Source organism: Yarrowia lipolytica, chromosome 1E, assembly GCF_001761485.1.
Source record: "Yarrowia lipolytica chromosome 1E, complete sequence".
Lineage (NCBI taxonomy): Eukaryota > Fungi > Ascomycota > Dipodascomycetes > Dipodascales > Yarrowia > Yarrowia lipolytica.
This window is the reverse complement of record NC_090774.1, coordinates 3104735-3119302: the sequence shown is the minus strand read 5'-3', so window position 1 is coordinate 3119302 and position 14568 is coordinate 3104735. Positions and strand designations below refer to the sequence as shown.

At 48.4% G+C, this 14568-nt stretch overlaps 6 protein-coding genes and 1 non-coding gene across 7 annotated transcripts; 2 read left to right on the top strand and 5 right to left on the bottom strand.

The window, feature by feature from the left end:
- Window positions 1-712: 712 nt before the first annotated feature.
- Window positions 713-1555, top strand: YALI1_E31186g (uncharacterized protein; the record flags this gene model as incomplete). Its single annotated transcript, XM_504419.1, has 1 exon — window positions 713-1555. One exon carries the CDS (start codon window positions 713-715, stop codon window positions 1553-1555), a length of 843 nt encoding a protein of 280 aa, XP_504419.1.
- A 33-nt stretch (window positions 1556-1588) lies between these two features.
- YALI1_E31174g (uncharacterized protein) lies at window positions 1589-1879 on the bottom strand (the record flags this gene model as incomplete). Its single annotated transcript, XM_068283133.1, has 2 exons — window positions 1589-1743; window positions 1789-1879. The coding sequence occupies 2 exons, from the start codon at window positions 1877-1879 to the stop codon at window positions 1589-1591; spliced, it is 246 nt and encodes an 81-aa protein (XP_068139234.1).
- Window positions 1880-2580: 701 nt separating this feature from the next.
- YALI1_E31154g (uncharacterized protein) lies at window positions 2581-3858 on the bottom strand (the record flags this gene model as incomplete). Its single annotated transcript, XM_504418.1, has 1 exon — window positions 2581-3858. The coding sequence occupies one exon, from the start codon at window positions 3856-3858 to the stop codon at window positions 2581-2583; it is 1278 nt and encodes a 425-aa protein (XP_504418.1).
- Window positions 3859-6189: 2331 nt separating this feature from the next.
- YALI1_E31131g (uncharacterized protein) lies at window positions 6190-10173 on the top strand (the record flags this gene model as incomplete). Its single annotated transcript, XM_504417.1, has 1 exon — window positions 6190-10173. The coding sequence occupies one exon, from the start codon at window positions 6190-6192 to the stop codon at window positions 10171-10173; it is 3984 nt and encodes a 1327-aa protein (XP_504417.1).
- Window positions 10174-10615: 442 nt separating this feature from the next.
- Window positions 10616-11740, bottom strand: YALI1_E31075g (uncharacterized protein; the record flags this gene model as incomplete). Its single annotated transcript, XM_504416.3, has 1 exon — window positions 10616-11740. One exon carries the CDS (start codon window positions 11738-11740, stop codon window positions 10616-10618), a length of 1125 nt encoding a protein of 374 aa, XP_504416.1.
- A 228-nt stretch (window positions 11741-11968) lies between these two features.
- Window positions 11969-12050, bottom strand: YALI1_E31072r. The gene has a single exon. It is a non-coding gene; the product is annotated as a tRNA-Leu (tRNA).
- Window positions 12051-12651: 601 nt separating this feature from the next.
- Window positions 12652-14232, bottom strand: YALI1_E31050g (uncharacterized protein; the record flags this gene model as incomplete). The annotated part of the gene is made up of 1 exon (XM_504415.1): window positions 12652-14232. One exon carries the CDS (start codon window positions 14230-14232, stop codon window positions 12652-12654), a length of 1581 nt encoding a protein of 526 aa, XP_504415.1.
- Between the last annotated feature and the right edge of the window lie 336 nt (window positions 14233-14568).

Here is a 14568-nt window from a genome sequence, read left to right as displayed (position 1 = left end):
TGTGTTCGAGTTGAAGGTGGAAATGGTGTGAGAGATGGGGTGGGGATGTATAAATGTAAGCGAAGGTGCCATTAAACGAGTTGATATATTTACATTTATATATGTTTTGTTTCCTCCACAGTACTGTAGATGACTAATGGTGGCTGTAGGGAGACTGTTGTGGTGGAATCCAATACTAGTACACACTACTACTTGTAGTAGATCAGAAACCTAAGAAGGTGGTGCTCGTACTCGTACGGTACTCGTACTTGTAGAACAACTCCTCTGACTTGTGTGTGAGTTATTGTACACAGCAGGTTTTCAATGGGGTTTTGATGTGTTTTATATCACCTCAAATACTCTGAGTGATCACATCTCCACTGCCCAAGATTTACCACAGGACATACTGTACATACTCTATTTTTTCGTCTTTTGTTTCAAGTAAATGTCCAACTATATTCGGGGAAACTTATGTGATTATCAATCTAAGTCGTTTGAATAGTCAACAGAATCTCACCATTCAAGTTTTAAATAACTCGGCAAAAGCTTTTCGTTATAAAGAAACAGCAGTATACTGTATACCCGCAACGTGTCCCCGTCACCTCCATCAATACACCTCCTACCCTCACAGCGCCTCCAAATAAGGTTAAATATATTTATGCAATGCCAAACATACTGTCCAACGTGATCTCATGTAATGTCAAGCTGATTTCATCAATACACCACAACACACATGTCTCTGCATCCGCTTCTACTGGAGGAGGAAATTGATTTGTACGCCCTTCTGGGCGTCGACGTGTCCTCAGACACAAAAAGCATCCAGCGCGCCTACAGGAAAACGGCACTGTTATACCATCCCGACAAAAACCCTTCCAAGGAAGCAGAAGTCAAGTTCCACCAGCTGTCTATCGCATTGGAGACACTCGTGGATGACTCTCTGCGCAAGAAGTACGATCAGCTGCTGAGTGCACGGTTTGAGAAGATCCGAAAACGCGAAGAACTGTCTGCTGAACGACGCAAGTTCCAGGACGACCTTTTACGACGAGAACAGGAGTATGAGGCTAGCAAGAAGCACCAGAGAGACAACATGAATCTCGCTGCAGTATTGGAGGACATGCGCAACCACAACCAGGGTCTAGTGGCAGAGCTGGAGGCTAAACGGAGGAAGATGTACATGGACGCTATGAAGGGAGCGGGAAACACAACATCTAACACAGTGTCGTCTACCTCGAATGACACAAACACCTCATTGAAGACGAGTTACCCAAAAACACCTTTACCTACTTCAGCATCTACATCTACTACTTCGACATCTGCATCACCAACGCTCAAGATCAAATGGAGCAAAAGAGGCAAGGGACGAGATCTCAAGGAAGAGGAAGTCATTTCACTTTTTTCGCGTTACGGACCGATTGAACACGTAGCAATTCTTCCTGGAGATGCTGGCAAAAAGGCCAAATCGGCTCTTATTGAATTTGCTGACGTTTCTAGTGTTGTCGCTGCAAAGTCCATTCTTGACCCTGAGACCAAAGACATCGATCACGTGCTCTATGGCCTTCTGAGGAAGGTGGGTTAACCGGACGCTGGACAGCTTAGACTAACCCTCATCTTACGCCACTCGCAAAGTTACCACAAAAAGCAAAATGCGGGGTGGTCTATAACGAGTGACTTGAGAGAGCTGCGAGGGGATAAACAAGCATGCTTCGGAGGTGGTTGGGGGTAGGCTGCGAGCAATTATTGTGTATTGATGCAGACTGGAAGAGCCTCATAGGGATCACTGTAGCTACTTGTTGATGCACACACACACACTACAAGTAGCTTCTACATCAACGTGTTTAACGTCCACCACGCATTCGTGATAAATCCAGACATAGCCCCCCTTACGCCAACGTTTAGACATCTTTCAGAGCTTGTCTGACAGGGGGTATAACACTACTTGTGCTTGCACCATTAAAATAGGGCACTAAAACGCGGGGGTCGGGGTCGGAGTTTCAAAACGGCGTTGCGACTTGTAAAGTCGGTTAAAACGGGCTAATATGAGTGATTTCTCTACCCGGCCTTGCATATTGGTGTTCAAATGACCCCCTTGAACGCTCATACTTGTATCGTACTCGTACATACAAGGGCTTGCTAATGTGAGACGTGATCTTGTGCTTTCTCTGTCAGTCGCCTGAGACTGGAACTCCCGCCTATCTAATCTCAGTGGCGACAAACAAAGGTGAGACAGTTCATGGCGAATGTTCAACATAAAAATACGAACCGGGAGAGGCGTGTCTTTCAAGGAGGCAGTTTGGAGACAGCCGCCTAAATTGTCCTCATAACAATTTTGAACCACAAAGCAAATGAAAGGATCTGTAAGCCCTATTGACATGACACAACGACACACCTAATTGATCTCTAATCGAGATGCAGCAATTCAACTTGGTTTACGATTAAGTTGATGGAAATACAGTAACTTTGGATAGGTTTGGATAAGGCTGTACACTGCACTTTATCATGGCCATAAACACATCAATTTACAGGTGATGATTCAGTCAATAAATAATAATTGTATTATACATATATGTTGAGTACTCATTGTGCGCTATACTTCTTGCTCCCTTAAACAATGGAAGTGTTGGTCTCCATTTGGGCGTCCACAATGGTGTCTGCGTAGGCGTCCACGCACGCCTGCATGGCTTCGTACCAGGAAAACTTTTGGGCTCGGGCCACGGCGTTTCGAGACATTTTTTCCCGCAGAACAGGGTTGTCCACCAGTCTTTCAATGTTGGCTCGGAAGGCCTCCTGGACCTCCACGCTGTCGGCCTGGTCCATGTTTGCCGGCAGGGGAGTGATGATTCCTGACACTTCTCCCTCGACAATCTCAGACACTCCCTCAGCATCCATAATGACGCAGGGAAGTGCCGAGGCCTGGGCCTCCAACACCACCTGACCAAAGGTTTCCGATTTCGAAGGGAAGGCGAAAATGTCGGCAGATGCATAGGCTTCGGCAAGCTCCTCCCCTCGAAGGTAGCCGGTGAAAGTGACGTCAGCAGATCGGAGTTGGCCCTGGATCGATGCCTTAGCGGGACCGTCTCCCACAATTACCAGATGCACCTGTTCGTGGTTCATGCCCTTGTAGGCCTCGACCAGCACCTGGATGTTCTTTTCCCATGAGATTCGACCCACATAGAGAATGATCAGTTTATCCTCGGGGTCCTGGAGGCCGAAAGAAACACCCTCATCTTCGTTGGAGGCTCGTCGTAGCAGCGAAGATGTCGATGAGTTTGACTGAAGTGTAGGCTTTCCAGCACACAGCCATTTCTCTCGCAGTTGCATGTTTCGTCGTTCGGGGTTAAACATTGCCATTTCCACTCCTCGGGTCCAGATACCCACCTTCTCGGCTGGGATGCCGTTGGCCACAAGAGCGGCCTTGGTGGAGTGCGAGGGACACAACGTCTTTCGGCAGGCGCCGTGGTACATTCGCATGGTCCACCAGATGGGCTCGTAGAGGTAGGAGAAGCCGAACATGGTAGCGTAGAGCGCAATATTGGTGTGGTAGGAGGCGATTCGAGGCACATGGGGCAGGAACATCTTACACCACACGAGCATCTGGGGTCCCAGCAGGTTGGGATCGACAAAGTGGATGATTTCGGGCTGATACTGTCGCAGCTGGTAGACCATGCTGGGGGTAGCGAAGTTGAACTTGAGCTCCGGGTAGAAGAAGAGCGGCACTCCAAAAGTACCGACCAGTCGCACGTTCTTGTAGTGGCCCGAGTCGGGGCCAAAGACCACCACCTCATGGCCCTGTTCGGTCAGGTGGTCGAGCAGACGCACAATGGTGCGCGACACTCCGTTCACGTAGAGAGGAGACACTTCGGTGACAAGGGCGATTTTCATCTTGAGATGGCTATTGTGGCGGAGATGGGGCGCGGAGGAGGGCAAGTCTGGACTTTAATAGCACCGGGGTGGCCCAACAAAAGTAACGTGCTTGTTCAGGAGGCGAGCACATGTTTTTAGCGCCAAACGTCTTAGGGTGGATTTGTTTGGCTTTTTTCCCTTTTTTGCTTAGGCACGTTTAAGCACACTGCAGATTACAGATGGGGGGTCCATGGAGAGCATTTGGCGGGGTTATAGGGGTCGTAGGACGGTCGGATATCGATTAATTTGGAGAGGATGTCAATTAATCTATTCAATCGAAATTTTTCTGGCAGAAGTTGCCCAAATAACCAGATAATCACCCCAACTCCGTTTTTCTACCTCCTGATAAAGTTCACACATGTGCAGAGAGACCGCCATGAGTGGATACTCTAACCACGTGAAGCGCAAGGCGTGCTGACAGGTACAAACTGAAATGTGTAAAATGAGGATGAGAGCGTTTGATTTCAAAGAAGGTGGTAGCAAGTCGGACTCCGATGCGAAATACTGCTTGTTTTCGTTGCACAATCAACCGGGAAAAAAATTACACCCTTGTCCACCTCTCCTACACCTGTCCCACCGTACTACTCCCGCCTACTGTTTTCTTTTCCACGTCAGGAACGATGCATGGCAGCAGATACGGCTGCTCTTTATCAGCTCTAATATTGTGTATTGTTGAGCAATCTTAAATGGAGTGTTCCATCGGAGGAGAGTAGAAACCATGGTAGGTCACACAAATACGCTTGAAACACACAAATCAGCATGATACAGCGTCGCAGACATTTGTGGGGAAGTCTTGCACTCTCCTTAACGCTCGCTCAAGACCCCTTAGACTCTCCTGAGCTGCACAGACCCTCCAACTACGTTTGTCTCCCAGCCAATCTCCATACAGATATCTCCACGCGTTTGTTGCATGGATGCGGCAGGTGTACAAGTACCGGTTGTACTGTAATGATGTCCAGAACGAGATGTGCTTACACAACTGCTCCATACGCCGAGGACACAACTACATAGGAAGTGATCGAGAACGCTCTAGGAGAAAGCCCAATAATAATTGTAATTGCTCTTACCTGCCAGTGGCCGCTAAACGCGACTATGACTGCAAATGGACATTGTTTACTTTCCAAATCAAGGGGAGACCTTCAAAACAAGTTCACGCACAAGGAATGTCACCCAAACACGTGTCTCTTGTTGGGAATGATTATTTCCATCAGTCATCACATGACCGCCAGGGTTGTGACGTTTAATTTTCCTTTTAATTTAGATATGAGACCAAAGAGGCTGAGGAGGTTCGAACCAGCGATCATGACATGATGAAAAGTGTAGGGTTAGGGGTGAGTAGGAGCAGCAGAGCTGCGGTTACAGTAAATTATTTGGAGGGTCGAGTTAACATAGAAGCAATGCTGTGATAGTACCGACACCTTATTTAACATAGGGTTCGGTAAACGGGCAAGAATTAATATGCGGTAAAATCTGTATCAAAGAAGCTATAAGAGTGTAGTTAACCGCGTGGAGTCTGCAGTATGTCACAATATGTCTTAAATGAAAGATTTTTTTTATCTGTTTCAGTCAGATATGTGTAATGTGAAGTCGTTTTGGCGGGAGGTCTTATTGAACCTTAAGTGGGGTCGGATCTAGGGAAATGTAGCTCTTGCGATATAGGTGAGTTACTTGTGCAAGTACAGCAATGTGTGTGAAAGACCGTCCGTGTATTTTAACTTAAATCATAGCATATTGTGAGAGGGAAAAAAAAAACATTTACTCTTGATTAGTTTTAATTACTGTACTCGTAGTCTTGAAACGTTTGAAGGTGCAAAAACCCAAATGTAAGTGCTTCCGTAAGCAGACTCAGAATCATAACAGAGTATGTACTGTGGTATGATATGGTACAAGTACGAGTATAGAGTACGTACTACTTGTCTCGTACCCGTACTCGTACTCTCTTGGTGGTTGTGTGCGTTATTCTGAAAGAGCACTTCAATATGTATCATTGGTCAATGAATGACCTAATTATAGCTACAAGTAGTAATTACAGTAATACCTTGCCTGTAGCAAATGAAAAAAAAATTGAGCTACACGAAACCAATGAGGGAATATATACATCCGACTGAAAAAACATTATTATTCTTCCCATCACCAACTGTTACTTACCATCCCAGTTGCGCACTCCCCAGAAACCATACCAGTATTTACAGGTGACCCCCACTGGGACCGTTGCAGTCATTTTAGTGCGATATGCATAGAGTTTGGCAGGCGATAATATGTTAGTCCGTCCTATACCGCACAGTACCAAACAATTTTACCATACGCAACATGTCGCAACTATGGGCCAAGTGGAAAAGCCGGCCCCCTAAAATCAACCTCCTCGGCGTGGAGTTTGCATGGGATGACCTGACGCTCAAGCGGCTGGTAAAAACCTTTGTCAACACCACCTTTTGTCTGATTTTCTGTCTCATTCCGGCCTGTGTGCACCGAATCGGAAAGGTAGGCTACATGTTGACTCTGTTTTCCGTGATTGTTCCGCCGGCAAAGCGACTGGGAAAGGAGGTTGAGAGTATCGTCATTACTCTGTTGGGCCTGGGTCTGGGTGTAGGATACGCCAACCTGACACGGTACATCGCCAAACTACCATTACGACATATGGAACTCAAGTCAGAGAAGGGTCTGAGTGGAAACCCAGACTATAGAAGCGCGCTGGGAATTTTGGCGCTGGGCGAGTTTCTCATGCTCATGTTCCATGGATATTGGCGGTCCAAGATCCCCCGTATCTTTGCAGGGGTACTAACCTTCCTTATCGTCACACATTTCTCCTACCTGTCCGATCTCGAGGTGTCTGTGCAGAACATGTGCATCAACTTTGGCTATCCAATCATGCTGGCGTGCGGTACGTCGATTTTTTTCAATGTGACCATCTTCCCCGAGTCGGGTTCTACGGACCTTGGAAAGGTCACGGTGGCTCTCATTAAGGAACTCAAGACGTCCATCTCTATGACAGTTACCTACTTTGTCAACTCGGCCGAAATCATGCGAGTCCATTTGGAGGAAGAACAGAGGCGGGAACAAGAGGCTTCCAACGGAGGAGCAGAGTCGCCGAAATCGATCCATGGAAACACAGACGATTCCAACGAGACCCCAGAGACGTATGTTCCGGAGTCTATTCACGACAACACCAAAATCGACAACAATCAGTCCCAGGCATCTGTATCCCCTGAACTAGACATTACAGAGCTCGGAACTCTGCTGAAAAAGAAGACAGCTCTCACAGCCAAGTACACGTCGTGCAAGGCTGCCCTGACAGAGTGCACGTTCGAAATCACCTATGCTTACGTGTCTCCCACGGTTCTGAAACCCACAGTCAAACTGTTGAACGGCATAGTCAAGTCTGCGGGTGCCATGTTGGATGCCTGTGAGCTGGAATTTGCACTGCTCGGAAAAGTACAGGCTGCTCAGCTCCAAAAGACAAACAGTAGCTCTAACCAGGCGGCCGAGGAGGAGCAGGATATTATCAAGCGTCTGAAACCCGAGCGAGAAATCGTGCATGGAAACAAGGAGCTCCTCCTAGCCATGGTTTCTCGAGTCGCAGAACCCATCCATGTGCTCGATAAGGCCATGACTGACGCGTTTGACCATGCCGTTCACGCTGTTTGCTACGCATTTTCCGTCGGAGAGCAGCTGCCCAATATTCGTGACTTTCCAGACAAACGGGAGGAGTTCAAGGACGCCATTGAGACTTTCGACGTTGTGTCTCGGTCCGCACTGGCGTCTCTGGACTTTGGTACTGTCGATCACGACCACATTGACGACTATCTTCTTCCCCGAGACGAGCTGTTCCTCCTCGCCTCTTTCATTCTTAACCTCAAGTCTTGTGCTTTGAGTATCATGAGCTTGCTTGACGAAGCCCAGGCTCTGCATGCTACACGTCGCAAGCGAGAAGACGTGCGTGGATGGCCTATTTTAGGCAAAAAGCGACTGTGGTCGGCGATGTTCGAGAACAGAAAGAGCTTCTCCAAGTACTTTTTCTCGCGATCAGATGACGCCAGAAACGACGGAGATAACATTGAAGGACACGATGTCTTGACATTCACACAAAACCTGGAGACTAGAGAAGCTGCCATCACACGTCAAATGTCCAACACTGACCAGCCCAAGGATCTGAAGGAAGCCCAACCTGCTTCTGAGAAGAAAACAAAGGAATCGCATTATGTGCGGTTCCGCAACAAGTGGAAAATGTTTGATTTATGGATTGGAAACCACATTGCCAACATTATCGAAGTCACTCCTGCAGAAGAGAAACACTGGAAATTTGCTCTCAAAGTGACAATCCCGATGTTTCTCGTATCCTGGCCCATGTTTGTGCCTTCCATGCGGCTGTGGTACATCAACATGCGAGGCTCTTGGGTCGGTTTTGTGGTTGCCCTGGTTACGGAGACGACTCTGGGAGGCTCCGTTTTCATTTTCATCCTCCGAACAATCGGATTAACTATTGGGTCGGCTTGGGCTGTTCTGGCCCATACTGCTGGACGAGGTCACATTCACTCAGTTATGGGAGTGGTCATGGCTGTCATCTTTATCCCTGCCCTATGGTTCATGTTGGCCACCAAATACTTCAAGGGAGGCATGATTACGGTTGTGTCTGCTAATGTGGTCCTTCTGGCCACTCTATACCCTACGACTACAGGTGGAATTGTCACCAACTTTGCCAAACGAACTCTGGCTATGATGATCGGAGGAGGAGCGGCTCTATTAGGACAATTATTCTTATTCCCAGTTAAGGCGCGAGAAGAGCTCGTGGTGGTGACCGTCCAGGCGATCAGAGAGTGTTCTCGAATGGAGAGAATCATTGCTTACGGCTTTGACGACCCTGCCACTGCTCAGAAGGAGTTCAAAAAGTGCGCTAAGGTCGCCAGAGGTTCACTTACAGCTGCAGCGACCTTCAGAACTTTCACCAAACAGGAGCCTCGTCTTAAGGGCTCTTTTGAGGAGATTTCCAAGATATTTGGCGAGATCATTTTCGTGACTCGACAGATTATCGACCGACTGGAGAACATTGTCTTCTTACGTCAACAGTATGGATCTGTGGTTCTGGACGAGTATGGACCTGAGGTTCTGGCCTACCGACGTCAGACTGCCGCTGCAATCACCACGACTCTACGTGCAGTTGAAGCAGCTCTTCTGAATAAGACACCCCTGCCTCAGTATATGCCCAGTGCTCGTTTGGCGCATCGACGGTTTGTGAACCGAGTTCGAGAGGTCATGATCACACGACTGAGCCAGAACAAGCATCATCATAGCGTTCCCAATATTGGAACTCCAGCGGTAGGTACACCTCGTGACACACCTCGAGAGACCCCCCGAGAAACCCCTCGAGAAACCCCCTTGGCCACTCCTCTAGGCAATCCTTCGCACCCTGAGTTATCTTCTCGAGCCAGTCTTCCCAATGTTCATACTGGGTCTCCTAGACGATGTTCGGAAGGAGACACCACTCGAGAGAAGGCTTGTGTTCCTGATTTGGTGGTCAATGATACAGACACACCCCATGCTCTGCACCACAGTTCTGATGACACTTCAGACTCGGATGACTCGTCTCAGGAGATTGAGATTGTGCCTCGAGCCCGAACACAGCAGCAGCAGCAGCAGCAGCCACACGACTACCTCCAACATCGAGCCGTCGTGTTGCAGCAAAAGTTCATGTCGTGGAGTGCGACTTCTTCGGCCGTGGAGGAGGTCATTGAGTACGTGGAAGAGTTGGCTGATCTCACAGCGCTGCTTGTGGGTGTCAACAAATTCAAGTACGGCTTTCTTTCGCGTCCCATTTACGCTGAATGGGCTGCTTCGGCAGCTCGTGCTTACGACGAGGTTCTGGCTCCCCACGATCCTCTCAAGGCTGACAACGACGATGAAGAACCTGACGAGACACCCCATGAGCTACGAACGGCAGCTGATCATACTCCAGACATTCTGGATCGAGATCATATCCCAAGAGGCCTTCGAAAGCGGGTCTTTTCTGTCGTGGAACACAATGGACAGATCTATGGAGGAGGCGAGCACCAGTACAACATGGTTCCAGGCATGCCTGCAGTTGACCGAACGACTTCTAGACAGTCTCAAAAGTCAAACAAGTCGCACTTATCGCAGCCGGTTGCTCGCAAGACCTCCAGTAATGCCTCCATGCCTCCTCTTACACGACGGCAGTCTATTCGGTCTGTGGTTGGAGCTGTCAATGACAGTCCGGAGCCCGAGAGTAAGTACTTGACATTGAGACGGCGAATGGGACGCAAGATTAACAAGAAGCATTAGCATAATTATTTATTTGTTTTGACTATATGAGCATGTAGATGCCATTGTACAAGTAGCATGCCTGGGTTGTGGAGAGCAAGCCCACGAAGATGACCCAAGTGACAAGATGATAGTGAAAAAAATCTACTGTAGTGCTTCTCGTCCACAATTTGAAGCGATACATACGCATACTTACTGTAGTACCCCCAGTACATCGTATTTATTGTACAGTATTACGTATGTACGATACACTCAGCCTTCAAGGCGTTTCAGTTTCGTAGTTTATATATTTACATTTTTTAAATCAAGTATATATTATTTACAATCTACATGTACAAGTATGAGTATTACCATTTACTTCTCCTATTTTACTCATTCAATATAATAACTTGGGTTGGTTGCCCAACACATATAAATACAGATATATAAGTCTGCCTCTAATCCACAGCCGTCTTGGCCATGGTTAATCAATGACCACCATTTCGGGACTGGTGGGCTTCTTGGGGGTTCCTCCCGCAGCTCCAGCCGACGAGTTGCGCTCCTTGCGTTTTCGACTTTCTCGCAGACTCTGGCCTGTGCCCGAAAAGTGGGGCTGTTGCTGCTGCTCCTCGGTCTGTGTCTCTTCGTCTTCAGAAGGCTTGACAGGCACTAGGGGGAAACCAAAGAATAGCTGCCCAAAAGGGAGACGTAAAGGCTGGGGGTTCGCGTCTGTGTCTGTTGATCCCAGACCCACGAGCTCCTTGAAGTGCTCGTCGAGGGAGGCCTCTTCTTCAGGCTTGACGGCTTTTCCAGACAGCTTCTGGCCGCCACCGGAAAAGGTGTTTTTAGAAGCAGACTTAATGGTCTGTTGGGCGAGCTTCGAATAACCAATAGACTGGGCCATGGTTCCCGCGGCTGCCATTGGTGCAGGAGTAGAAGATCCACTGGTACCAGGTGTCTTGATGGCTCTTCCGTAATTGGAGTCACTCTGGGTGGAGGGATCCACGTAGCCCACCGGAGGCGCAAAGTCAACCTCAATGTCCGTCTCCACACAGCACACCGAGTGCTTGTCCTCCAGGTCGGGCTTGACCTCCAGCACCTTCATTCCATATGTCTTGTCGTTGTAGCTGAACTTGAACACGTCTCCGACTGTGAGGGTCGAGAAGTTCTGGAATGATCTCTCCAGCACTGCTCGGGGGTCGGAAATGTCCAGAAAATCAACGCTCTGGGGTTCAAACTTGACAAACTTACCCAGTGGCAAATCACAAGACGAAATTTCCAGCAGAGATCCAGGACCCACATCCAGAGTCTCAATGATCCATTGGGGCAAGTAGACGCGGCCCTCCTCGGCAATGAACTCCAAAACGCCACCGTACGTCACATTGTCGTTCTCCTCGCTTTTGAGCTGGAACAACATCGGGTACGAAATGTGCAGCATACTGAGCTTGGAAAGTGCCGAGGGAGGCAAAAAGATCTTGCCACCGTAGTTGGCAGACTCTCGGTCCTTACCGGGCATCATGGCGATGGGGTAACATCGGTAGTAGTCCTGAAACTTCTGGGTTCGGTTTCGGAAAGGCGTGGCGCCCCATTGTGCAGTTCCTCCAAACATGATGTGTGTTATCAAAAAGAAGGGTCCGATGGTGAGAGCTATGATCCAGAGTTTGGGGCTGCATATGACGTAGAGGTGTGCATACCACAAGTAAAATAAGAAAGTGGGTAAAGTGGCAAAATAACGGGCTGAAGACTCAAAATCAGAGAACCAATTAATCTGTGTATGTGGCGAAAAATCAAGTTACATCAAGTTACACTCCCGGCACCACTCCGTTAGGCAAAAAAAAGAGAGCTGGGAGGTTCGAACTCACGCCTCTTTCGACACTAGAACCTGAAGCTAGCGCCTTAGACCACTCGGCCAAACTCCCAAACAAGCTTAAATTAAACCTTATTTCCGTGGGGCATTTTCCCTAGAATAAAATGAATCATGAAAAATGAATCATTAGAATTAAAAAAAAAATTAGGAAAAAAATAATCTCACCCTCATCTAGAATGAAAAAAAAGCGCTGTCTTTCCTTAGTTCAAAATAATATAAAGAAAAACTGCAAGTTGGAGAAGTTAAAAATGGACGTTTAGAGGTTACGTAAGTGAGGTATGTACTATTTGTGCAGTATGGCTAATCGAAGCTGAGCCTTGCCAGCTTCCCGTTTAATACTCTCTATCCACCAATATTTCCCGTTGAGGTCCTCAATGATTTGTTGCGTGCGAGCATGTGAACCGTGAGCAACTGCGAAGACACTGATGAACACAGCTCAAATTCATCAATTTTTAGTCGCGCTGTAACGCCTTCGTATCCCCATCAGTGACTCACTCGTAATCCACCCCTTCAATTAGTATTATACTCAATAAATAACATATATACGGGTCTCCTTCAGACATCATCCTATCGTACACATCATCTTCGTCGTCGTCATAGTCGACGACATTTCTTATTCGTCACTCTTTTCGGCCCCTGTCTCTCGTCATCGTCTAGATAAATCCAAAATCCTCACCCTGTAACTGACTGGGTCGCATGTACTGAATGACTCCTCCAACAGTCTCATCAGCAACACCAATTGTCAACTGCTGGTACTCGCCCAGCGAACACGACTGAGTGAATCTGACGCCGGCGGTGCCTCCAAAGAACTCGATCGTCTGTCTGGACGTACATTCCGACCACGTATCGATAACAGTCACGTAATCGACCGGCTCGGCAATAGCAAGATATCTTCCGGAAGCATCAAAATCCACGGACCGAATAGCTGCCTGCAACTTTCCCGAAACGGCGCCGATGCATTGGTTGGACGCTCCTCGGATGTCGTACAGACGGCAAGTTCCGTCCTGGTTGCCTGTAGCCACTGTTTTGCCATCGGGAGACCAGGCACATGCAAATCCGAAGTCCGTGTGACCCTGCAATGACATTTGCAGTTTACCCGATCGCGAGTCGTAGACGTGCGACTCCTGCGAGTCACAAGCCATGACGCAGACATTTTCCGAGCCTGGGAGAAAGGCCGTAGCATTAGCAGCATAGTTGAGTGTAATGGAGTCTTTTGCCTTAAGAGTGTTCAGGTCCAGAGTCCGAAGAACGTTGTCGTTGCCTGATATCAGGGCTGAAGAGGACAACAAGGAGATGTAGTTGACCTGTAGTTCGTTACCAGACGATATCATGCCCGAAGAGAGAAACGATTTCTTTTCTGACGACGACGTTTCAGCCAACGGTTTCACCACAAACACGCCCTTTGTGCTTCCCAGCATAACCACGTTCCTGTTAGCTGCTAAGGCGGACACTCTCAATTGCTGGAGAGATGGGTCACACATTTCAGGTGATATTGCGACCGTCTGTTCGCCCGTTTCTGGATTGAGCATATCCACCTGGAAGTCATCCATATGATTGGCATTGTAGAAAACCTGCGTGGCTGAAACGGGATACATCAGGTTTCTCAGCTGGAAATGGAAAAGATGGGGTTTGGGGTTAGTGAAGCACCGCTGGAACGCCATGAGTGAGTGCTCGAAGCCTTGAATCGTTGGAGATGCGCTAGGTGGCGGACGGTAAGCCGCGTAGCGCTGGTATCTGAGTTTGCGCACCAGAGCCTTGTGGGTTGCCACGCTTTCACATACTCCGTCGGGGATGAGAAAGGAGCCTCTTCGGGACGACTCAAACAGCGTACCCCACTCGAGTCCCTGTTTGTCGAGAATCGGATGCTCACACAAGACGTCTGGGGTAACAGTGTCCGGAAACTCCACCGTTTTGTATACTGATCTCTGGTACAGCTCTGAGGAGAGAGTACCCTGACGAAACTCCTCTTCCAGAAACTTGAAGAAGCAGTCTGGCCGGTCCTCGTCCACGCCCTCGGCTGCAGCACTCTCTCGGATCGCAACATCGCGCATGTAGTGGCTGGGAGGCCCCATGTCCATGTCCAGATCCATCTCCGTGTCGTGAGAAGAGGTGGTATCCAGATCGCCCAAGTCATCGAAAATGTCCTGTGGGATGACGGGCACCTGGTAGGGGGGGTCCAGAGGCTCCATGTACGCCCCAAAGGGCTCGGAAGGATAGCCCGGTTGCCAGTCCATCGGTTGTCGTTTCCTTTGGGGTGTGCTGTAGAATGGGTAGTTGAGGTTACTAGCGGCAACTGAGTTAAGTGATATGCAAGGTGGATGCGTCACGTGTGCGTGTATGATAAGAGCGGTGAACCGGTGTTAAAAGTGGTAGATAAGAGGTGGAAAGACGAAAGAGTCTTGGCTGTATGAAGGACTGGATCTTCGCCTCTTTTCTTATTCTTTTTGCTCTGTGGTTATGCTTCTAGCCACCACAACACATTCCTTCCACGTGCTATATGCTTAATATCGCTTTTGTGATTAGCTAGTGGTTAAATCGCGTTGAGTGGCTAATTAGCGTAATCAGCAATA